Source organism: Dasypus novemcinctus, chromosome 12, assembly GCF_030445035.2.
Source record: "Dasypus novemcinctus isolate mDasNov1 chromosome 12, mDasNov1.1.hap2, whole genome shotgun sequence".
NCBI lineage: Eukaryota > Metazoa > Chordata > Mammalia > Cingulata > Dasypodidae > Dasypus > Dasypus novemcinctus.
In genome coordinates this window covers 48,596,530-48,622,693 of record NC_080684.1, presented here as the reverse complement: position 1 = coordinate 48,622,693, position 26,164 = coordinate 48,596,530, and the positions used below count along the sequence as shown (strand labels likewise).

At 39.6% G+C, this 26,164-nt stretch overlaps 1 protein-coding gene across 2 annotated transcripts in view; it reads left to right on the top strand.

Moving 5' to 3' along the window:
• Positions 1-903: 903 nt before the first annotated feature.
• The window catches only part of GRIP1 (glutamate receptor interacting protein 1), a 746,896-nt gene continuing 721,635 nt past the window's right edge, over positions 904-26,164 (top strand). The window contains exon 1 of one of the 2 annotated variants that reach the window (XM_071218929.1): positions 904-1,139. In XM_071218929.1, coding sequence (XP_071075030.1) covers positions 1,082-1,139 — 58 coding nt within the window. In that variant the 5' untranslated portion in view covers positions 904-1,081. The remainder of the gene's footprint in view (positions 1,140-26,164) is intronic. The other variant, XM_071218930.1, reaches the window with a different exon arrangement.

The window sequence follows — 26,164 nt, the reverse complement described above, 5'->3', positions numbered from 1 at the left end:
ATAAAACCTGATCATAGAACCCTTCTTATACTTGAAGACGGCGATTAAATATTCACTCAGCCAAGGTCTCCTTTCATCATTTAAAACAAAAGAGGTCCTCCACTAACGCCGTCCCCACCCCATGAGAAAACGTATTCCCAGGACCAGCACTGACCGCCTGGAAAGTTGCGATTTTCCTTAGTTGAGCGCGAAGTCGCTACCAGACTCAACTTGGGGGAGGGGGCGAAAGACAGGACGGGGGCGGGGGGGGGGGGGGGGGGGGCCCGGCAGCGAGGAGGAGGGACTAGAGGGAAGGACACTGCCCCCTACTTCAGCGAGGTCGTCGCCTAAGCCAGTGGAGCCTCCAGTTTGGATTCTGAGGGCGGGAGAGGCGCCGTCGCGGAGCGGCGTGGGCTCCGCACCCGCGGCTCGGTGCCAGGCTCCGTACCTGGCGGGCGGGCGCGCTTCGCAGGCCGCCCGGGGCGCCGAGGGTGTGAGCGCGCGCGCCCCCTCCGTGCCCGCCCAGCCTCGCGCGCCTCCCGGGGGAGGCTCCGCCGAGAGGCGCCCAGGGAGCCGCAGCCTCAGTCCTGCCGCCGGCGGAGCTTTGTGCGGCGGCGGCGGCTCCGAGTCCCACCTGCTGGCGGCGGAGAGACAAGAAAGGCGAAGAAGGAGGAGGAGGAGGGGAAAGAGGCGGCGGCGCCAGCCCACTCCTCCCGCCGGCGCCCACCTCCCCGAGGCTCCGCAGTCCCCCGCGCCCGGCCTGCTCGGGGCCCCCAGCCCGGCCGCCCTCCCCGGAGGCCCCCGCCCCCGGCCCGTCCTCCCGCCCACACCGCGGCTGCCGCTGCTGCAGCCACCCCAGCTCGGCCCGGCCCGGCCGCCGCCGCCCGGAGCCGCCGGCGAGTTTGAGGCGAGCGCCCGGCGCGCGGCCCCGCCTCGATGTGCCCCGGAGCCGCCTCGGCGCCCCAGCCCCGCTGAACAGCCCTGAGCGCGCAGCGGCGGACCCGAGAGGGCGGACGGAGAGGAGCGGCGAGACCCGGAGCCAGGGAGCGAGCCGGGGAGCGAGCGCGAGCCAGCCCCAGAGCGAGCGCAGGGAGCAGACACCATGCCGGGCTGGAAGAAGAATATCCCCATCTGCCTGCAGGCGGAGGAGCAGGAGAGAGGTGAGCGAGGCGGCGGGGCGGGGGAAGGCAGGGCGGTGGGGGGGTCCGGGCCAGGGGCCGCCCCCGATGCCCTCCTCTCCCCCGGCTCCTTCCCGACCTGTCCACCCGCGGACGGGGGAGGGGCGCGGCGCCCTCCCGGGCCGCGGAAGAATCCAGGTGGTGTCTTGCGAACTCTGAGATTTTGGGGGGGGGGGGGGGGCGTGGTGGCGGGTCGGAGTAGAGGAAAGGAAGCTGTGCTACAGGGAACTTTTCGCTTGAGGAAGGATTTTCTGGCGGGGACGTAGGGAGCACTCCAGGGGCTCCCGGGCCCACTCGCACGTGGGGTCCCCGAATGGCTGTCTATGGGGTGGGTGTCTGTGATGGTGGGGGGTCCTGCCGGGCGTTTCCAAGTTGACTTTTCAAACTTTCCTCCTCCTCCCGCGGCTGCCTTCCCGGAATCTCCGCCTCTGGCTGGGCTGCGATGTTGCTACTAAGCCCAAAGTTGCTGGAGATTCGAGAGGTGGAGGAGAAGGGAGAGCATGGGGGCGGGAAAGGGAGCGCTGCCGCCGGTCTCTGAAGGGGCAGAGGGAGAAGGGAAGGCTCTCCCTTGGCTGAGGGTCTGGGGCTGGGAGTGACTGCCTGGAAGATGAGTTATGCTCCAGCGCAGTCCCGGCTGTCACGTTAATACCGCAGGGCTGCGGGCTTTTCATAATTGCTCTCTATTTTCGTTGTAAAAGCCGGTTCTCTGTGCCAGATTGCTTGCAGACCTTTTGTGCTTCAGCTGGACCAGTGGGCCGGGCACGTTGCTTTTAAGCGACTTGCAAAGAGGAAAGTTGAAGGCTTTTTGCACCTTGAAGGCTTGGTTCGAGGTCATTTCCTAGTGTTTAGGTTGTACAGAGGCTGGCCAGGGAGTTCTTCTCGGTAACCTGGATATGATGTACTGAGTGCTCCAGAATTTCCTATGCAGGCCCCAAGGGGCCAGAGGGGTGTGCACGGTGCCTCTGCTAGCACCAGAGGAACCCTGGGTGGCGAGGCTCAATAGGGTTTATTCTTCTGCTCTTTACACCCCAGCCTGCCCTGGCTTCGAGGAAGATGCTTCAGAATTGGATGGGTTTCAGGATGCAGGGTCTGCATAGGCTGTAACAGCAGTCTGTGCTGAGGTTAAACGATGCTGCTTGGGTGGGTGGGAGAGGAAAGCAGGAGGAGGCCAATCTGGTGTGTGGAGAAGACAGAGCTGTTAGGGATGCTTAAGCCAGCAGCTTGATGAGCTGGTATGGACACTGGCTTGGTTTTTGGGCATGTCAAAAGTTTCAGGCTTTTGAAATAACAGTTACTACTGAGGAACCGAGGTACGATTTCCAGTTTTTCTCTAGGTGGCACAACCTGTCTGGTTTATATCCTGTTTAATGACTCAGGGAATTCATCCCTTTTTAACTGCTTCCTCATTAGATATGTGCATTCATTTTCCAGCACACTTTCTGACAGGTGACTTTATGCTCACCATTCAAAAGGCACCCCTGTTTTAGAAATGCTGCTGCGTCTCCCTTGAGTAAATCATAATTTAAAAGTTGCAAATAACATTAACAATAATTTATAACCAGCTAAATGCACTAAATGAGAGCATTCTGCCAGGCATCCAGTGTCTACCAGATCAACTAAATGTCACAATGCACTTGGCGTTAAATATATCAGTTTGCTAAAAAAAAATTAAGAGTGCTGCCAACAAATTTTATCAAAATACTGAAATGGGTAGATTTTTGGGTTGTGACAAAATATACTTGGATGTTGTTTAGAAATATATAGTAACTTTGAAAGATGATAGTCTAATCTGCTTGGTGGAGATAAGACTGAAATTCCTCCAGAACAGAAAAATCTGAGTCAGAAATTGGGTATTCTGCTTTATCACCTCCAATAGGAGAAAACAGGGAACATTTGTTACTTGGGGTCTTTTATTTCACTTTAAAGGTTTCTTTTTTTTTATATTAGGAGATTCTTTTTGTTTGGTTGTGTCACTTCTTTTTGAGGTCTTACTTCACTGGTAATGTGCATGTATATTTTTTATTTCTTTTAAAATCTGAATCCCTTGTGTTTGTGTTTCAACAAAAGGGTGTGTGTGTATGTGTGTTTGTGTTTAAATGAACTGAGCTACCCACATGACTTTTTTTTTATTAGAGAAGTTGTGGGTTTATGGAACAGTCATGCATAAAGTACAAGATTCCTATATACCACCCTATTATTAACACCTTGCATTGATCTGGTACATTTTGTAACAACTGATGAAAGCACATTTTTATAATTGTACTACCAACTATAGTTCATGGTTTAACTTAGCATTAACTATTTGTGTTGTGCAGTCTCACAGATTTTTTTTCAACAATTTTTTTCTAATAACATATATACTATGTTGCAATTTCCTTTTTAACCATATTCAAATATATTATTTAGGACTGTTAATTATGTTCACAGTGTTGTGCTCCCATTACCACCATCCATTACCAAAACTTTTCCATCATTCCAAATAGAAACTCTGTATGTTTTAAGCCTTAATTCCCTTTTCCCTATCCACACCCTGTCCCCCACCCTCACCCTGTCCCCTAGTAAACCTATATTTTAAATTCTGACTCTATGAGTCTGCTTATTCAAATGATTTCCTATCAATGAGATCACACTATTTGTCCTTTTCTGTCTGCTTATCTCACTCAACATGATGTCTTCAAGGTTCATCCATGTTGTATGTATCAGAACTTCTTTATTTTTTACAACAGAATATTCCCTTTTGTGTATACACCGCATTTTGTGTATCCATTCATTGGTTAATGGACACTTGAGTTGCTTCTGTCTTTTGGTAGTTGTGAATAATGCTGCTATAAACATCAGTGTGCAAATATCTGTTCAAGTTCCTGCTTTCAGTTCTTTTGGGTATTCGCCTAGAAGTGGGATTGCCAGGTCATATGGTAATTCTATGCTTAACTTTCTGAGAAACCACCAAACTGTCTTCCACAGTGGCTGCACCATTTTACATTGCTGGTAGCAGTGAATGGGAGTTCTTATTCCTCCACATTCTCTCCAACACTTGTAATATTTGTTTTGTTTTGTTTTTAAATAGGAGCTGCTCTAGTGGGTATGAAGTAATAACTATTGTGGTTTTGATTTGCATTTCCTTAATGGCTAATGATACTGAATATCTTTTCATGTACTTTTTGGTCATTTGTTTATCTTTTCTGGGGAAAGATCTATTTAAGTCTTTTGCCCGTCTTTTGTCTTTTTCTTGTGGACCTGAAGGATTTCTTTATACATTCTAGATATTAAACCCTTATCAGATACGTGGTTTCCAAATATTTTCTCCTATTCTATAGCTTGTTGCTTTACTTTAACGATAAAAGTCTTTAATGTACAGCAGTTTTTCGTTTTGATTAGGTCCCATTTATCAGTTTTTTTTTTTCTTTTCTTGTTTGTGCTTTGGGTGTAAGTGTCAAGAAACTATTGCCTAACATAAAATCTTAAAGATGCTTCCCTTTGTTTTCTTCTAGGAATTTTACAGTTCTGGCTCTTATATTTAGGTTTTCGATGATTTTTATATATGGTGTGAGATAGAGGCTCACCTTCATTCTTTTGCAAGTGGAGATCCAATTTTCCCAGCACCACTTGTTGAAGAGACTGTTCTTTCCCAGTTGAGTGTTCTTTGTCCCCTTGTCAAAAATCAGTTGACCATAAATGTGAGGATTGACTTTTGAATTCTCAATTTGATTTCATTGGTCTATCTATCTGGCCTTGTACCACCACCATGCTATTTTGGTTACTGTGGCTTTGTAATAAGTTTTAAGATGGGGAAGTGTGGGTCCTCCAACTTCATTCTTTTTCATAACGGCTTTGGATCTTTGGAGCCCATTCCTCTTCCATATAAATTTGATAATTGTGTGTTACATTTCTCCAAAGAAGGTGGCTTGAGTTTTGATTGGGATGGCATTGAATCTGTAAATCACTTTGGGTAGAATTAACATTTTAACAATATTTAAGTCTTCAATATTAGACTTCTCATCTGTGAACATGGACTATCCTTCAATTTATTTAGGTTCTCTTTATGTGCTTTTAGCGATGTTTTATAGTTTTCTGTGTACATATCTTTGGTTAGATTTAAACCTAGATATCTGATTCTTTTCATTGCTCTTTTAAATGGAATTTTTTTCTTGATGTCTTTCTCCAGTTGTTAATTAGTAGTATATAGAAGCACTACTGATTTTGGGGTGTTGATCTTGTATCCTGCCACTGGGCTGTATTCATTTCTTAGCTCTAGGAGCTTTGTTGTGGATTTTTCAGGATTTTCTGTATATAAAATCATGTCATATGCAAATAGGGAAAGTTTACTTCTTCCTTTCCAGTTTGGATTTCTTTGGTTTCTTTTTCTTGCCTCACTCCTCTGGCTAGAGCTTCGAGGACAGTGTTGAATAACAGTAGTAAGAGTGGGCATCCCTGTCTTGTTTCTGATCTTAGGGGGAAAGCTTTCAGCCTTGCACAGTTGAGTAGGATATGAGTTGTGGGTTTTTCATCTATGCTCATTATATATTGAGAAAGTTTCCTTTTATTTCTAGTTTTCTAAGAATCTTTATCAAGAAGGGTGTTGGATCTTGTAAAATGCCTTTTCTGCATCAATTGAGATGATCGTGTATGTTTTTTCTATGAATGGGATGTGTCTTAGTTTGCTACAGGGCTCCTGTTGCAAAGTAAAGAAATGTGTTGACTTTTATAAAAGGGGTTTATTTGGGGTAAAAGCTTACAGTCTGAGGCCATGAAATATCCAAAGCAAGGCACCATCCGAGATACTTTCTCACCAAAGTCAGCTACTGCTATCCTGGTTCTGCCATGTGACAATCAGGAATATGGCAGAACTGGTCTCCTCAGCTTGAGCTGCTCTATGTGTCCAGCCTTTTGGGGGCTTCTTTCTGGGCCTTTGTGCTCTGCTGGTTCCATGGGCCGAGCCTCTTGAGGGCTTCATGCTTAAGCTTTGGTTGCTGGTGAGCCTCGAGTCCTCTCTCACATAGTAGGATTTCTTTCTGTATCTCTCTTTCTCTTTCTCTCTCTCTGTGTCTCCATTTATATAAGACCCAGCAAGAGGGTGAAGACTCAAACTGAGTCATGTATTACTGACATAGTCCAATCAAAAGCACCCCACACCCTCAGGAATGGATTAGTTCAAGAACAAAATGTTTTTCTTTTTGGGATTCATAAAATATCACAGGATGTATTTCATTAATTGATTTTTTTATATTGACCCACCTTTGCATACCTGGGTTAAATCTGGATTGATCATAGTGTTTATTTCTTTCAATATACTATTATGATTTTTTTACTAGTATTTTATTAAGGATTTTTCCCATCTACATTCATAAGATATAATGGTCTGTAATTTTCTCTTCTTGAGGTATCTTTATCTGGCTTTGGTATGAGGGTGATATTGGCCTCATAGAATGAATATTTCTTTTCTTAAAACTTTTGATGTTTTTAAGAGGATTGGTATCAATTTTTCTTGGAGTATTTGGTAAAATTCTTTATGAGTCCATCTTGTCCTGGACCTTTCTTTATTCAAAAGGTTTTGATTACTGATTCAATCTCTTTACTAGTTATTGGTTTACTGAGATCTTCTATTTCTTCTTAGGTCATTGTAGGTAGTTTGTGTGTTTCTAGGAATTTGTCTATTTCATCTAGATTATCTAATTTGTTGCCATACAGTTGCTCATAGTATCCTATTATAGTCCTTATTTAATTTCTGATTTTAGTTCATTGTGTTCTCTTTTTTGCTTTGTCAATCTATGTAAGGGTTTGTCAATTTTATTGATCTTTTCCAACATCCAATTTTTGGTTTTGTTCTATTTTTTTTCTCTTCTCTAGTTCATTTATCTCCACTGTAATCTTTGTTATTTCTTCCCTTCTTTTTGCTTTGGTTTTAGTTTGTTTTCTTTTTCCATTTCTTTTAGTTTTGAGGTTAGGTCCTAATTTGAAATTTTCTTTTTTTCCCCATTTTTTCTTCTTTTTTTAATGTAAGCATTTAGAGTTATAAATTTTCCTCTCATCACTGCCTTTGCTGTATCCCAAAAGTGTTATATGTTACATGTTGGAGTAGGAAGCTCCAGGAATCTGTCCCTCTACCAAAGCAATTACTAAATAGATAGGAACTGTCTGAATCAAGTATTTAAAAACTTTGGAGTCCTGTAAAAGTCCAATCAGCATCCAGGGAAAGCATGGGGAATGGGCTGGTAAATTATGGCATTAATATATACCAGTAAACTGCTCTCTCAGTATGGTAGTCACTCTCACCTATCTCCCATTCTCACAGAAGGCAGCAGTGGGGTTCAGCCTTTGGTGTTGGTGGTGCCAGAGAGGGACAGAAAATCCATATCCCCAAGACTGAAGGAGTGGGGGGTGCAGGCCAACTGCTGAGCACTGTTTTTCTATTAGCAACTTTGAATGTTGGGGACCCAGCTCTGAGGGCAGCCATTGGACAAACTCACCCTGGACTAAGGAGATAGAGGAGACTTAAAGATGGTATGTTCTCTCAGAACTGCGCAGGACAGTTGAAGGGTTACAACTGGTGAATAGGGACTGAGTAAGAAAATGCAGTTTTAGAGTCATGGAAGAAGCTAATGGTCCTCTTCTATTACACTTCCCATGGCAGTGCAGAGCCAGCAGTTGGCACTCCTTCATATGACTCTGGCCTTATTACAGCTGGGAAAGACTTACTTGGGCAATTCCTCTTCAATGTGCCCTCTCTCCCAGAATTTGCCCTGCAGGCAAAAGCAGCTTGAGAAAAGAAAAAGGATTGTAAGAAATAGTTGAGGCAGATGGCTTGGGGCAAATTCTTACCTGTTTAAGTCTAGCAGTGGAACACCTGCGAGAGGGAGAAAGTTTGTTTTCTAGAAGGTAAAGGGGCCATTCAAACTCTTGCAGACAGGGTACCTCCTAAGGCTGCTAGCAAACACAGGAATACATAAATGAAAAGTATGAGAATCTCATTAAAGAGAAATTTTGAAAACTCATCATATAGAACTACTGGATTTGAAGAAGACAGTAACTGAATTAAAAAGTTCTCAGGAGGGTTTTGACAGCATATTGGAGCTGGCAGAAGAAAGAATCAGTGAACTCAAACACAAGCCAATTGAAATGCCTCAGACTGATGAGCATGAGGAGAAAAACATTATCAAAAGTGAAAATAGCCTTGGAGACCTCTGGGGCACCATCAGACATACCAATAGATGCCTTATGAAGTCACAGAAAAGAGGAGAGATAAGGGCAAAAGGAATATTCAAATGACAGGAATCTTTTCAAACTTGGCAAAAGACATGAATATGCACATCCACGAAACCCAGAGAACACCAAACAGGATAAACTGGAAGAAAATACACTGTCATATACTGATCATACTGTCAATGGTCAAGGACAAGAAAAGAGCCCTGAAGGTTACTAGAAAAAAGCAACATATTATGTACAAAGGAGTCCCAATTAGATTATTGCCAATTTCTCATCAGAAACCATGGAGGCCAGAAGGCAGTAAGTTGAGATACTTAAAGGTAGAGAGAAAACAATTGCCAAACAAGAATTTTATATCCAGTGAGATTTTCTTTCAAAAATGAGGGAGAGATTACGATATTTTCAGATAAACAAATGCCAAGGGAGTTCATCACCACTAGCTCTGCTCTATGCAATGCCGTAGGGAGTGCTTTTATTTTTTAAAAGATTTATTGATTTATTTCCCCCCCTTCCCCTCCTCCTGCCCTCCTGTTTTTGCTGTCTGTGTTGTCTTCTCTTCTCATTTTCTCTCCTCTAGGATTCACCGGGATTTTATCCTAGAGACCTCTGATGGAGAAAGAGGTTCCCTGTCAATTGCGCCACCTCAGGTCCTAGTTTCTGCTGTGCTTCACCTTGACTCTCCCCTTGTCTCTCTTTTGATGCGTCATCATCTTGCTAAGTGACTCACTGGCACAGTGCACTGGCTCACCACGTGGGCACTCATGTGGGCACTAGCTTGCCGCGCAGGCATGCTTTCTCTTCTTCTTTTTCACCAGGATGCCCCAGGGATCGAACCCAGGTTCTCCCATATGGCTGGCAGAAACTTCCCTAGGGAGTTCTTCAGACTGAAAGGAAAGGACATTAGACAGTGGTACAAGTGGCATAAAGAAATAATGACCTCTGGTAAAGGTAGTCATTTGGGTAAATATAAATGCCAGTAGTATTGTATTGTGTTTTTTGGTATGTAACTCCACCTCTTACTTTCTACAGATAATAAAATTGCAAATACATAAACCTTATTGATTAATCTATGGTTTTGGACATACAATGTACAGAGATATAATTTGTAACAAGTACAAACAAAAGACCTGTGTATGTGTATGCTACTGAAGCTCAGGTGGTATGAAATAAAATGATTGTTATATATTTAGGATGTTAAACCCCATGGTAACCACAAGGAGAATGTATGATAAGTATATCCAGGTAGAAATATGAAGGGACTCAATATGGTACAATATAAAAATCAAATAAATATGAAAGTAGGCATTAACAGAAGAATTGAAGGGGAAAAAACATGACTTAGTAAACTAAGTAGCAAAATGGCAGAATAAAGTCCTGTGCAATATCAGTAGTTACTTTCATTGTAAATGTTTACACTCTCCCGGCAAAAGGTAGAGACTGAAAGAATGGATAAAAAATATGCTGTGTACAAAAGATACACCTTAAATTCAAAGACATAAGTAGGTTGAAAATGAAAGGATGGAGAAAATACACCATGCATGTAGTAACCTAAAGAGAGCTGAGACAGCTAAACTAATATAAGATAAAATAAACTTTAAGTAAAAAACTGTTATGAGGGACAAAAGTGGTCACTATATAGCAATAAAGAGGTTAATACAATAGACGACATAGTAATTGTATATATAGCAGAGCCTCAAAATATGTGAAGCAAATACTGGCAGATTTGAAGGGAGAAATGGACAGCACTATTTGAGTTTCAGTGCATATTTCAAAAGCTACTGTGTGAGCTTGACTTATCCTTTTGGAAGAATTTTATTGTAAAGTGATGAGCGTTGTTTTCTATTTGCATTTGAAACTTGGATTATATTAGCTGTTTTCCTTGGAACTTAAATTTTTAAGTGATCCAAATAGTGTTGAATTAGATTCTTGTTAAATATAAACACAGATTAAACTGTCAGGGCTGTCAGAGAAATAATGGACGTTGAGAAAGCAGATACATTTTTAGTTTTGTTGGGGATAACATTGACTAAAGGTCAATTTCTAATACCCTTACTATTCTATGTTTGTGCTTATATAGCCATTGCACTTTCATTGCTCCCCTCCCCCACTTACATTTAAACATTGAAAAGCCCATTATGGAGATTGCTCTAGCATAACCTCTTTTTCATGTAGATTTTATTTAGCTAAATCTCTTCCTGAAGCTTAACAAAAATTAATAAAAGATGCTAGCTTCTTTGAGGAACACCTGTTTGAACAAGTATGTTTCTTAGAATTGTTCTTTTAAAAAATGCTAATCTTAACCTGTAAGTCCTCTGTCCTGATATTTAGTGAACTATTGCTATTGCATGGAGTGCTGAGCGGAGAAGGTGTAACATATGGGTTGTTCCCATAAATGTGTTCACTTCTGAAGTGCCATGTTAGGACACCCATGTATGATGACATACTATTAGAATTCAGGACACATTTCTCTGTCCTCCCCCCGATTTTCTGCCTGAACTGCTAAACCCAATCCATTAGAAGCCGCCTAATACACTTTCGGATAAATGATTTAGAAGAAGAGAGATGATTTTGAAAGTTGTTGTATTTCATATCCTTTCCGATCAAATTAACAAATTTATTGATTGTTGTAAATCTGCGTATTAGGTGATCATGTGTAATAAGAATTTAGTTGTTCAGGAAAATCTAGGTATAAAGGGATAGGTGCCCTAGCAAATAAGAATACCTTTATTTTGCCTTGTAGCTTCCCGTCCGAATTGTGTAACTTTAATTAGTAAATATTTATTGTAGTTGAAAAATGTGTAGTTAGGACATAAGATCAATTGTACTGCTCAGAAAGAATATATATCCACAGACATATTTCTTGATGTTTTATTATTAGGGGTAATAGAAAAATAATAATTAGGATTTTCTCTTATTTCCTATAGTTTTATATTTAGACTTAATATTATCTCGTTACGTAGATGTGACAAGTGCACTTGGCATTAGCAAAACATTCATCACTGGATAATCTGTTTATACTTCCCTCCCTCTTCTGTCACCTTTTTTTTTTCCTTATACAGTTTGGAAGTCTACAAGTATACTTGAGAACTTCCTTTGGACTTCTGTTTTAAGAATGATTGTGTTTGAAGTTTTGCTTGTATTTCAGCGAATGAGAGTATTTGAATCTCTTTAGATATGAAGAATTAGCTTTAAAAAATATCTGTGAGAAAGCATAGAAGGTTTAAAGTATGTGTCTTTATTATATCTTTGGTCTCTTTCATTTTCCACATGCCAAAGAGATTTGGTGACACTACCCTACAAGCTGCTTAACAAAAAGTGCACTTTGAAATTTGTGTTTTGAGGAGGAGCTCTGTGGGGAAAAGAGAATTTAACCAGATGTGTGGAGAGTCTGCTGTTGTCCCAGGCATCATGCTTGTAAAGGAGGTTTTATTTTATGTCCCCTGTCCATTGGTCAAACTGAGGTTCAGGGAACTATTAAATGTGCTTAAAGTTACATAGTCAAAATTTTAAAGAGACTGTTCAAAAGAGCAGTTATGATTCCTGAGGTGAAGATTTTAGCATTATATTACTATTATAACATTAAGTGTTTTTTTGACAGAATTTTAATAAACTCCCACAAGATCTTTCAGTAAGAATTCATCAGGGAAAGTGGACTTGGCTCAGTGGTTAGTTCAAACCCCCGGCCTCCTTGACCCATGTGGAGCTGGCCCATGCGCAGTGCTGATGCGTGCAAGGAGTGCCGTGCCATGCAGGGGTGTTACCCGCATAGGGGAGCCCCACGCACAAGAAGTGTGCCCCATAAGGAGAGCCGCCCAGCACGAAAGAAAGTGCAGCCTGCCCAGGAATGGCGCCGCACACACAGAGAGCTGACACAACAAGATGATGGAACAAAATGAAACACAGATTCCCATGCCGCTGACAACAGAAGTAGACAAAGAAGAATATGCAGCAATTAGACACACAGAACAGACAACTGGGGTGGGAGGGGGGAAGGGGAGAGAAATAAATAAATAAATAAATCTTAAAAAAAAAATTTTTTAAAATAATTTATCAGAAGAGTTCTCTAGTTATCTATCCTGAGAAGATGCTTCCAAACTCTTATTTTGGGCTTTTGATCCACTGGCTTTGTTTGCTGGATAGATAGCTCTTAACAATAAGGATTTAAAATTCAAAATGTTTTTAAAGCAGAATTATTTGCCCACATTTATATAAAGAAACTCATTTAGGTAAATGGGTCTTTCCACCAAAGACTTGACATAATTACATAGTTTTCTTTCTTTTCAGAGAGTTTTTGCCATGAAAGCAAGAAAAAACAAGAACTGGGTGATCTTTCTCACTGTGACAAATTGGAAATCTACTGTATTGTTAATAGCCATTGTGCATTTGCCCTTTGCCAACATTTTATTTAATTAAAGCCATCAGTCTGAACCCTTAGCCTGGCTACTTCACAGAGAACTTAGTGGCCTAGCAGAGGGTCCAAAGATTATGTTTTCTTTTGCAGCAACATGTTTCATGGAGAAAAGGAAGCATCACCTTATGTTGGTAAAGGAAGTTGAGATTGAAGGTCATGGGTTTGAGAATAGTTATATTAAATGCTGTGTGATGGCAGGCTGTTTAGGGCATTTAGAATTTTCTCTCTTTATTTTCCATTATAGTAGTTTAGAGTAACATGTCAAATGGAGTGCTATTCAAACGCAAAGCTAAAACTTGAGATTGAATGTCTTGTTGTATATTTTTTAAAAGTTTGATTCTTATTAAATTTCAAATGATTACTAAGTATAAATATGAAAGGCTATTGATACAAATTATTCAAGAAGCCTCCTTGTTTAGGCATGTCAGTGGCCAAAGAGAGCTGTCAGTTTTATGGGCAAGTTAATGTTCTTTAAATATGTCTGTGGATTAAAATGCACATGATTAAATTCCTTAGTGCCTTTCCTTTCAACAGTGGTTAAACTTTAAGTGCAAAGCAGGTGTTGAGTAGATTGTGGAGAAGACCTGGAGAAGGCAAACGCCTTTGGGTTTGAATCTATTTTATCACTTATTATCTCCGTGACCTTTTAACTTCTCATAGCCCTTGTTTTTCTCTTTAAGATGGGGACCAGTCACATCCACCTCATTGTTTTTTGTGTTTTTTTGTGTGTGAGGATTAAATGAAATTAACAACAGTGGAGACTTTATGATAATGCATGTATATAGTTCAGGACTCTGTAATGGCAACTACCATTATTTTTATATTTTGATATAGTTTGTAAACTTAACACCTCAGGACGTCCTGATGGTGGAAGTATAAGTTTTTATTCTTTTATGAACAACAAAGATTACTAAACAAAAAAAGTCCAGAGTTTTGTGAAAAGCTACTCTGAAATATAGAACTTTTTTGGGCCAAGGTCTATGGTGTTTATTCATCCAACTCTCTTATGTAGATCAAAGAACCTCTAGTGCGAAGAGATGTGGCCCAAGGCCACATTTCATACATTTAGCCAACATTTATGGAATCACTACCTGCCATGATACATACTGGGGCTAAAAAAATCCTGGTTTTTGAGATTACTAAGTATAGTTGTAAATTATGAATCTGACAGATAACTGTAGTTCACCTCTGTACTCAGACACAGATTTGTGCTAAGGGAGCAGAGAGGAGGAGGTGACTGCAGAGGGTGGGTGGGAGGAAGTCAGCCTCTGAGGACAGCTGTCAGAGGAGGTAGCCAAAGGAAGTGTTAAAAGACTAGAAGGAAACATACCTGAATAATAATGATAATAATAAAATCCCATTGAACTGTACAACACAGTGAGTGAATGCTTTTGCAAACTATGGACGATAGGTATCATAATACTGTTTTTTCAATTGTAACAAAGGTATCACATTAATCAAAATATTAGTAATAGGGAAAACTGTGTGTGGGCTGTGTGAGAACTTTTTACTTTCTGCATTATTTCACTGTAAACCACTAACAAAAAAATAATACAAGACTTGGAGGAAGGGGAGGGGTTTGGAACATTGAGAGAGGATGAAAGGTAAGATATTTTGAGTAGGGGACATAATGTATTCCAAGGCATTGTGGAATGAAATATACCAGGAACCAATGCTGGTTTCTTAAGGAGCTTGAGTGTAGAATATGAATATGCAGTATGGTGGGATTAGAGGGAGAAGATGAGACTAGAGAAGGCCAGATTCTCAGCACTTTGTATGCCAGATTAGCCAGATTAAAGAGTTCATGTTGTACCCGGCAGGAGGTAAGAAAGCATTGGAAGGACATCCATCTGACCAGTAACAGCATTGCATTTGCATATTAGAAAGATCACCCTGGCAGCCTGGAAATGTAAGGATGTGGGTCTGTGGTTCAGAACTGATTAGAGTCTGAGTTGCGTCTTGAGACCAGGTGTCTTGAGGCAGAGCCTGGTTTTCTTTCTACCACACATTGCTTTTCCCCCCCAGATCTGTGTAGGAGAAAAAAGTAAACATAATCTGGTGGGCTAATTTGAAAATGGAGGACCACCAAAGTGATTGGTTACCAAGCTGGGTCATGATGCTAGCTTAATGTGCACTAGTTTTTCCTTTTAATTATATAAAGTTCATACACTATCTATCTAATGCCGGAGGAGAAAATAATTTTCATCCTGTGCATTTGTCTCCTAAAATGAATTTAAAATTTTAAATGATTTTTTTTAAATGAAAGAGAGAAAAATGGTAGTTGTTTTATAGGAATATCTTTCCTAGTAATATATTTTTTTACTCTTTTCGGAAAACAACTACATATTTTGCATGTGAATAAAGTTTTAATATGCTTCTTATACTTGATTCAAAATAAAAAAAATCAGCTAAAGTCCTCTCTTGACCTTTTGGCTCTTTGGCTGTTAAGCCTTGGCATTGACCTTGGTTGTCTCATTTGTAAAATAAGGATGATTCTTGGTCTCCTGATCTGATGGTGTTATGTTAAGAGGTGAAATTTATTGTTACATTACAAAGGTGAGGAGTTCTTGAAAGACTGAAGGCTGAATGTTGGGTATAGTCTTAAAGTACAATTGTTTATTAGCCAGCCGCCTCAGGATGGGTATGTTATTTGCATAGCGTCTGCTTCCTAAACTGGTAATTTTCCAAAAAAAAACACGAAAAACAAAACTTCTAGGGAAGCAGATTTGGCTCAACGGATAGAGTGTTTGCCTACCACATGGGAGCTCCAGGGTTCAAACCCAGGGCCTCCTGACCCGTGTAATGAGCTGGCCCACGTGTAGTGCTGATGTGCTCAAGGAGTGCCCTGCTACACAGGGATGTCCCCCGTGTAGGGGATCCCCACACGCAAGGAGTGTGCCCTGTAAGGAGAGCTGCCCAGCATGAAAAAAGTGCAGCCTGCCCAGGAGTGGCGCCACACACTGGAGAGCTGACGGAGCAAGATGATGAAACAAAAAGAGACACAGATTCCTGGTGCCATTGACAAGAATACAAGCAGACACAGAAGAACACACAGTGAATGGACACAGAGAGCAGACAGTGGGGGGCGGGGGGGGGGGCAGGGAAGGGGAGAGAAATAAATTAAACAACAACAACAACAAACTTACTTCTAGACCTCCAAAATAAAGTTTAAATACATTGCAAAGTTTTTTTCCTAGGCTTCAATTTATAACAAAATAACTGAAATGTTGCAACTGAATGACAGGGCAGACAAATGCTACATACTTCCCAGAGGCAGCCTCTTTTTGTGGCTGTGGTCAGGATGTCCAGCTCAAATGCCCAATAGACTCTGCTGCTCCCTGTTGTTAATTTTCTGCTTCTTTCCAGCCCACACTTCTAATGTCAACTCCATATCCCAAAGACCATTATTTCCCAAATTGAAATCATGTTTGGAACCTTTTTAAGAGGAAAAAATAATCTTGCAGATCTACATTTAGTACTTCATTTATTTTTATTATGCTGCTTAAATATGTAGTAACATAAAACTAGGTGTAAACTCCTGATGCTTATAGCTCTCATATAATAACCACAAGGCCAAAACCAATTTTACAAATGAATTACAAACAAAACTACAAAAACAAAAATCAATAACACTCAAATTAACAGCATTAATTTCATGTGGCTTGATATTGTTTGCCTGTAAATAAGTCTCCTCTTGCAGTGTGAATATAGTATTTACTCTTATAGAAAGTTATATCGCCACTTTTTTCTAATTGGACTCCTGTGGAACTTTGGTTTTAACAGCCTGGCATCTCTTGGTCTTCTCTGGGTGTGAACACATCATTTACATGTCATCCTTTATTTTATTGGTCTAGTTTGCACCATTGTGAAATTGGTTGTAGAATTAGGTTTCACAATGATTTGCATTGTGTTTCTCAAAGTGTTCGTTGGTGAAGAGCTTTTTTTTTTCTTTAGTTTATTGTGGGCTGATTTGTGGAACTGCTGTGCAATGTACTGTGTGCAACTCACCACCTGAGTTTGACCACATTTGTACTTGTCTACTCCCTATTCAATGAGATGAGCCCACTAATCACACACTTGGATATTGTACCAATATCAAATTACTATAGGACTTTAGGACTTTTAAACATGTACCTTTGTTTTCTATATTTAACTCAGGTAATAAACAGTTATCCTGACTGTGTCCATGGTGGCACTTTGAATAATACTGGTTTAGAATATGCTTATGTAGCTGGGGTGGGGGAGAAAGGTAGAGAAAGATGGGAGTGTGTGTGCATGTGTGTGTGTCAAAAATTACACATTCTTTTGAAGATAAACGGAACATAATTTCTTTATTTTCTATAGCTTCTTTCTTCTTACCTTCAAGTTCTTATTCCTGCTGAGGAGGAAAACATTTGCTCTTGTCAATTAAGAGTACCTTAGTCTAGGTTTAGAAACTCTTTGGTGTTTTTGTCCATTTCTGAAAGGTTTTCTTTCCCTCATTCTCAAGTTGGCATCTAGGTAAAGGAGAAAGCTTAGTATTCTCAGGGCACTGGGTGAAGGACATTTGTTCATTGTATGGCCTGAGTCTGCTGCTCTGGACTTGGCATGATTGGTAATTGGGCATTGTGTCCTCATAGTCACTGAAATGAGACTGTCCTGTTTGGTCTTTTGAATGTCATCCTGGCAGGTGATTTGGACTTCTTGGACCTCACCATTGTGTCTGGTTGGGAGCTCCTTGTAGTTCGTGACCTTTTTGTTGAAATCCAGGTCTTTGCTGGTGAACCCATCCTATCTGCATTTCTCTTATCACTCCTGGGAGCCAGAGAACTCTTAACTGTGCAATGTACAGTTAACTGTTGTTCCTGAATCATGTTGGAGTTTGTGGGATTGAGGGTGGTGCCTTGAAGTCCCACCTGCCTCAGGCACCTTCCGCAGCTATCACCACTCTGTTGCTCCAGTGCCTTGTTGAATGCTGCACGTGCCAGGTGGAGGAGCCTCATGCAAAGGGATGAGGGTCATTTGCCAAGCTGTACAGGTGGTAGTTTCCCTTGCCTGCAATTGTCCAGGGATTTTGAATCCTTGCAAAGTATCTTACATTTCAACTTTTGCCCACCTCTTTTTTTTTTTTTTTCTGATGATTTCACCTGTCCCAGATACATAGAGTGATTTATTTGACTTGAAAATGTAAAACTGGAAGGGGCAGGGGTCAAAAGGGTGAATGAAGGAGAAGAGGGGGCAAGAGTCCCGTTCCTCTCCTTAGCAGAGCACCCTTCCCTAAGATATGAACCTAAGGGAAGAAAGAAAGAGAGGACTGTCAAACAGCCCAGAGATAACATAACCTAATGCTGGCAAATATTTTTCACCAATACCTTCTATTGTTCTACTTTGTACCCAGACCTCCCTTACTTTATCATTTCATTGGAAATTTACCCTTTATGTTTCACCAGCAAATGTGCGAGTATGAGAACAGACATCTTACTACTCATGGTTTGGTAGCGTAATTGCAATGCATATTTTCTATTATATATTGATATATTTTAAAGGTTTACTTTATGTTTTGAATAAAGATATTTGAATACATAGCTAGATATATGCGAGACTTCTTGTATGGATAGATAATAGCATCAATAAATCTTTTGTGCTTTTTACTGTGGAAGTGTTCATTTCTTTTTATTTTCATAGCTGTTGAATCTAGCAGATGATATGAAAATCTGGTACAGAGGTTGACAGCATAAATTATTGGGATTTATGTCTTTTAAGGTACAATTCATTGTTTGAGAAAAAGTTAATGAATGTAGTTTTCACCTATTAGTACAATGAAATAAAAGAGAAGAAAATAACATAGGTAAACATTCAGTTAATAATGTGGTAGTTGTTTATCAGTTTGTTCTGACATATAACCTAAGAATAGTTTTCCTTCTTGACATCTTCTGATGCCAGGTATTTATACCTGATATTCACATAATCTATCAAAAACGACTGAGATTATTGCACTGATATCCTTATCAAATCAGACTTAATCAAGGATTTCTACAATGCCCTTTTCAGAAATGTCAAGATTGTTGATTAAAAGAGAGTGACGGGAAGCAGCTGTGGCTCAATCAGTTGGGCTCCCGCCTACCATATGGGAGGCCCTGGGTTCATGTCCCGGGGCCTCCTTGTGAAGGCAGGCTCACCCGTACACTGTGGAGAGCTGCTCGGCCCACAAATGCCGTGAAGTGCCCACTCAGCAAGGTGACGCAACAAAGAAGGGAGACAAGCAAAAATGCAGAAGAATGCACAGCAAATGGACACAGAGAGCAGACAGCAAGCAAGGTGCAAGGGGGGGGGTGGATAAATAAAAAATACAGACACAGAAGAACGCACAGTGAATGGATACAGAAAACAGAGAGCAAGCAAAAAGTTACAAGGTGGGGGGGAATAAATAAATAAAAATAAATACACAGAAGAACACATAGCGAATAGACACAGAAAGCAGACAGCAAGCAAAAAGCCTCGGGGTGGGGGGGATAAAAAAAAGAGTGGCTTTTAAAATTAGATTTTTCAAATGGATTCAAGTGTACCTTTTACAGTGTATATATTTTTTAGTATTTGCAGAGTACATTTTCATTAAATGGAAACCTTGAACAAGGGAATATAAATTTATTTTATTTGTTGCTACTTAATTTTTTCCTTATAATTTTAGTATGAGAATGAAAATTTGCTGGGCTAGAATCAGACACCCATAGGACTGTGTCTTCTGAAAAAGTACCTCATCTGGCTTTGTTAGTGAGCTTGACTTTTGATGTGTATGAGAGCCCTATCATTGAAGGATAGCCCTGGATTTTGACCAACAACCGTATAAAAAAGAAAGTGTTACTAGAGGAGCAAGAGAAATGATCAGCAAATAAAGGAGTAGTTAAGTTCACATTTAGGTTTTCCATTGCTTTCAAGGTTTATGTTTGAGCTTCAAGCATCTTGATTCCAGGGGAAAAAGACCAGGAACAATTTTAGTACTTTATCATTCATTCCTGTCCCCTCTGGAGGTAGAGAAGGATTGGAGACCTAAGTAGACTTTACTTCCACCCCAAGAGACATAGATGGCGCATTAACTGGGAATTTCTCTTCCATCATTGGCAATCTGTAGACTGGCCCTTTAATATCTACAACTATGAATATTTTCTGCTAAAATATACTTCTGTTAATGATACAGTTGTTTTAAAGCAGAAAAATTACTGAAGATATTTTACAGTGAAATCTTTTTCTCAATATTTATTCTGAAGTATGATTGTTGTGGCAACAATTGTGTCATCTTCTTATTTATGTCCTCACTGCCATGTGGCAATGGCATTGTGTAGATAGTTTACATTTGCAAAATGCATGAATAAATGAGAGAAAATAAGTTGACATTATGAGAAATCGTGGGAAGGAGAGATGTCTATCTTCTCCCCTCTATCGAGCAGCAGAAGTTACATAAAAATCTAGAGTAGAGTATATTACTACCTTGTACTAGGGTGCATTACTCAGATATTCTGTGCAATTGCTGTAAGTGAAATGACAGTTTTTGTCTTTATTATGTATGCTATTTGAAAAAGTTGTACCAAAGACCAGGTGGTTTATTAAAACAAATTTGAATAGCTTTTATATTTCTTTATCCATATTATTTTAAAAAGTCTTGGAGAAGAAATGATAACAATATCTTTCTAACAGTGTCCTCCTGGTCCTACATAAATCCAGTTGGTTTTGCCAGTATTTAATAACATGCCAGTAAAATGAAGATTAATATATTTTGCCCTGATTTTTTGAAGCCAATTCTTTGTACTCGAAATGGAGTGAAATAGAAACAGCCTTTAATTGAATAATTTATTGTGCCATTTGTTTTTTCTTAATATCAAACACAGGAAATAAATACTAATCAATTCCCTTGCTTATTATGGGAACCTAAGGAAAGTATAGTTACATGGGAAACCCATTAGGGAATGTTTATAATTTTTTTGGCAAGCAATTATTATGTTATTTCATAGTAGCAACACTTTTTTTTTTTAAGGCCCTGTTTCATATGTGCAGGTATTCTTAACCAAATTGTTTTTTCTTTTGGTACAGTTGATTGCATGGTAGATAATCTCATGAATCATACTTACAGGAAAGCAGTTGGTTTAATGCAGTAGTCCTCCCCATTCCCCACCCCACCCTAAGCATCCTTTTAAGACTGATTCTCCTTACATGTAAACTGTCATTTGCTCGTATACCAGTGCTTCTTTACCCTCACAAGACCTCTACCCTATTGCTTTCTAAATTCATGAGACATCTGCTTGCACTCCCCTTTGCTCCCAATGTTGGAATAATATAATAACAATCAATTCTACTACTCCGTTAGGTTTCTTTCATAATGCCTGGTACAGCAAGTCTCACACATTCAAGAATTACTTGTTGGTTGAGCTAAGCTCCTACTTCTCCTATAGACTCTTGTAAGGAAGACATTTGAATGAATCAAAGGCCACTCATGGATTCCTTATCATATAACTAGTCAATTCGATTTGGAGTATTTACTGTGGATGAGGAATAAATATTCTGTGATCAAAATTTTACTTTGTATTGTGGGAAAACAATCTAGGAAACTTGATTTTACCACAGGATAATTAGAAACTTGGCCTGTTAGAGTTAGACTTAGGTTTGAACACTAGCTCCTTCACTAACTAGCTCTATGGCTTTGGGCAAATGATTTGCCCTTCACTTTCTTCATTTATAAAATGACCATAATAACACCTACTCTGCAAAGCTGTAATAACAATTTTAAGAGTCTAAAAAAAAAGACTGTGTCTAAAAAGTACCTGTCGGGGTGGACCCTCAGTTACGGTAGCTGTTCTTGTTTGCCAGCTGCCAAAAGCAATATACCAGAAATGTGTTGGCTTGTACAATGGGAATTTATTAGGTAAACAAGCTTACAGTTCTGAGGCCATAAAAGTGTCCAATTCAAGGCACCTCAAGACAGGAGTTATACATGGCAAAAGCACATGGTGGCATCTGCTGGTCTCCTCCTTCTACAGGTTTCCTTGCTTCCAGCTTCTTGCTTCTGGGCTTTCTCCCCTTTGTCTGAATTTCATTCTCTTATAAAGGACTCCAGGAAGAGGATTAAGACCCACTCTGAATGAGATGGGTCACATCGTAAATTAAGACCCTACTCACCCAAAGATCCTACTTACAATCACTCCACACCTACAGGAACAGATTAACATCAAGAACATACTTTTCTGGGGTACATACAGTTTGAAACCACCACAGTAGCTATACATAAACAGTGAAATTTAGTATAAAATTAGTTATAAAAGTATACTAATTACAAGATCTTATACAAGATGAGGCCCAAGTGTTCCTGTTATTTTGGGTGATGCAATTAATTACCTGAGGATTGATTTAGAAGGAGTTTTCCCAGATGTTTGGAAGTCCCTGTATCTTGTGAGAAGCTGGGGGGCTGGTGAAGGGTTGGGAAGAATTGTGCAGAATCAATTGTGCCAGATAATTCCCTGGATTATCTCCTTTAATCATATCAACAGATCTTATAGAAGAATAAAACTAAAATCGAGGTTTATGTGAGTAGCCAAGGCCATTGAAAAAGCAATTGTTATTGCCAGAACACAACTATGGTCTCTTTTACTTAAGAGACTGTATTCTCTTACCTCTTTTTAAGACTTTGGAAACATAGTGCATTATGCTTGACAAAGAAATTCACACCATTTCTCATGCTAAAGTAAATATTTGGTAGCAGTAGCTATTTGTTAAAATTGTTTGACAAAATAATTATGAACATAACTAGAAACTTATCTAGGCTAATTAGTGTCATTCTTAAAGGCCCTAAACTTGTTATAGAATCATGTTTATCTTGATGAATGGATTGATTTTAAAACCACATGCCTCCATTTGTTTCATTGCTGATATGTGGTTCAGCCTGACATCAAGCTTTTGAATTGCAATTTTCCAGGTCTCTTTCTGTCAGTGACTTCATTTAAAGAATAGCTTTAATGCACTGCAAGGCTTTCAATATATGGTAAATCAAGATAATAAACATATCAACTAAACCATTATCTTTGAAAATAGAGAATCTGCAAAGATGTGATGCTCTGGATTTTGTTTCAACACTAAAATTAAGGTTTACTGATAGAACAACAAAGCCATTCTCTGATCTGAGGCTGTGGCAAACCTTTCCTGGATCTGAGGGGGTTCCGTTTGGCAGTTCAGAAGTCCCTATGCCACTGGAACCTGCATTATATACAGCCGTAAGGCACTGTCTAGCTTCCCACTCCACTGATGACAGGGTGTGCCTCTTTGACTTCAATGTAGACTCTGGACGGTTCATTGTCTAACCCAGTTCAGCTGATCTTACAGCATAAAGCAAATAGGGGATCCTGCCTGGGGGATTTGGTTTGTTATTGAGGTCAGTACTGATAACCCCTTCCACTTGCTACTCAGTCCCAATCACAGCAGGATTTAAAGTGTCTGCTCCAGGGTACCAGGCTATATAAAGTACAGTGTAAATAAATCAGGATCACAGTGCGGGTTAATTCAAGTCTCCACACATTACTCCTGCCATAGTGGATAGATCCTCAAGTGAACATTTTAAAAATTCCCTTTGCAGAGTGCATTGGCCCTGGCCCTAGCAAATAAATGCTGATTAAGTAGCCGGTCTGTGCAGCAAATGATTGGCCTCCATGGGAAGCTCCCATGTCAGGGTCCAGTCCAGCTCTTAGGAGCAAGAATTGACATTGCTGCCAGCTCCCGTTCCATCTTCAGGCTCTGCCCTAGTTCCTGCCTCCTCCTCCTAGTAGAGTTCTTTGGTTTCCCAGGATGCTGATGTTTACTTCTCTAGCATACCACCATATAATCGAAGTCCTGCGGACATTCTTGAATGCCTCCTGCCTGATCTGAGTCTCCAGTCACTGATTTTTCCTGTGCCCCAAGCGTGTGCTTTGTCCAGTATCTTCCTGGATCTCAGAATATTGATCTTAGTTTTTTCCTAGGACTCTACATTTCCCTTATTCCCTCTTTTCTGTCTGGGCACCCAGACACACTCCGACCTTAGCTTCTTTTCTGTCTCCTTTGAAAATGAGGCCTGCAGAATTTTCCTGGTTGTTGAGTTCTATTAAAGTATTTGGTGCCTCTGTTGTGTGTGTGAGTTGGAGGAAAGGGGCAAACAGTATGCTGTGGTTGCCAAATTTATATGATCCTTTGCTGTTCTAGAACGCCTTTGGAGAAATGCCGTCAAATACAGCAGTAATGATATTTGGGGTTTGAAAAAATTTTAAGAGCAGATGTTATTTCCTCAACAACAGAAGAATATCAGTCCTGTCGAAGGTTTGATTTTGAACTTTCTTAAAGTTTCTCTGTGTTTCTGCAATGTTACTCTAATTAAAACCTTTGAATTCTGGCATTCAGTTACTAAGCTTGTCCTTGATTGCTTCTTTCTAATTGTGCAAATTCAACATTTATTGAGAAGCTACTACATATCATGTGCTGTTCTAGTTGATGGAAACACAAAAATGAATAAGCTACATCTGCCCTTGGAAAATGGATTTATAGTGTGAAATGAGCATTTTATAAATATGGCCCTCCATCAGCCAATGATTTTGTTTTTCTTCACTTTAGGGCTAACACTTCTTTAGTGGAGGCTTTATTCTCTTTCCACTCCATTTAGTAAAAAATTCCCTTGGGGCAGAGAAGGGATTTCTGAGCCTCTTATAAAATATAGAAAATAGAATAAGTTGCATAAAAATTTAATATTTTTATACATGGTAACCTACCATAAACAAAATTAAAAGCCAAATAGTAAACTAGGAAAAGCATTTGCAACATAAAGACAGAAGTTTAATATCTTTAATAAAACGAGTATATAGTAGCTTTTAATAAATAATTGTTGAAAGAAAGAATGAATAAATGAATTCAAAGCAATTAGAAAATTACCCTAGTAGAGAAAGGAAAAAAGATGTGAACAGTTGGCGTATTCACACACACACGCGCGCGTGCGTGTGCACAAGAAGTTCAACACCAAATACACGAAAAAGCAAAGAAATGCAAATTAAAATGAAAACATTTTTACCTATCATTTACTAATTTGACAAATATGTATTAAGCACCTATTATTACCATACTGTTAATTGCAAATAATATTATTTCATTTAATTTGAAAAACCACCCGTCTGAAATAGGTATTGTCATTCTCATTTTATCAATGAGGAAAGGGCTTAATGAAGCTAAGTCTTATAGTTATGATTTTGGAGGCAAGATTTGAACTCATATGCGATATCTCCAAAGTCCATACTATTACCTGCCATTATTCTCTTATCATGAAAAATATCATGAAGGGTATTAAAGATATGGCAGTTGTTTATGAAATATAGTTAAGTAAAAAAATTACAAAAGAGTATGCTTGTATGATCCCATATTTGTTCTTTTAAAAATGGTATATGCATACAGCAAAATCTGGAAAGATATGTACTAAAATGCAACAGAGGTTATCCATGACTTTTAAGAGTTTGGCCTACTTTTTCTTTATACGTACTTTCTACTTTTTCTACAATGTATATGCGTTACTTCGGTTATAAGCAACAATATTTTGAAAATCTCATCAAATATGTGTGTGTGTCTGTGAACATGGCAACATTATTTTAAAGTTTATAAGAAAGAGTATACAGGCACAGGTTTTTTTCAAAAAGAAGTGTAAAGAAGAAGAACACCCAGGAAATAGGAAATATGTCCTACTGCTGTAGGGATTACTGAGTGAATGAATAAATTGATAAATGACTTAAAACACAATTCATTGAACAGGTAATGCAAATGTCTAATGCATATTTAGAGAAATAGTCAATAACATTGAAGATTTTCATACAAAATCATTATGAGATAACTATTTTTCACCCATAAGATTAGGAAAGCTTTTAAAAAAGATTACCCAGTGTTTTCAAAAAGCTGTGCTGAAATAAGTACTCTGAAGGAACTGCTTTGGAGAAAGCAATTTGATATGTATCAGAAATCTTAAATTTGTTTATGTAAACCTTGACCCAGTAATTCAACTTCTGAAACTTGATCCCAAGTAAATAATTCAAAGTACTGAAAAAGCTTTATGCACAAAAATATATAGCATAATCCATACTAGTGAAAAACAAAACAAAACGAATAAACCTAAATGTGTGGCATTAGGGTCTTGGGTAGTATATGATGGATAAATCATTCATTGGTTAATTTATTCCTGAAATAGTCATTGATTGCCTGCTGTATGCCAGGGAGTGCATCACGTAGTGAGGATGCAGCAGTGAAAAAAACAGACAAAATTTCTTCCCCAAATGGTTTTCAAAAGAGGATTTGCATAACATGGGGAATGCTAAGTTTTAAAATGTTACCTATAAAAAGTAGGATATGAAATTGGGTGTGTGTTGACCTC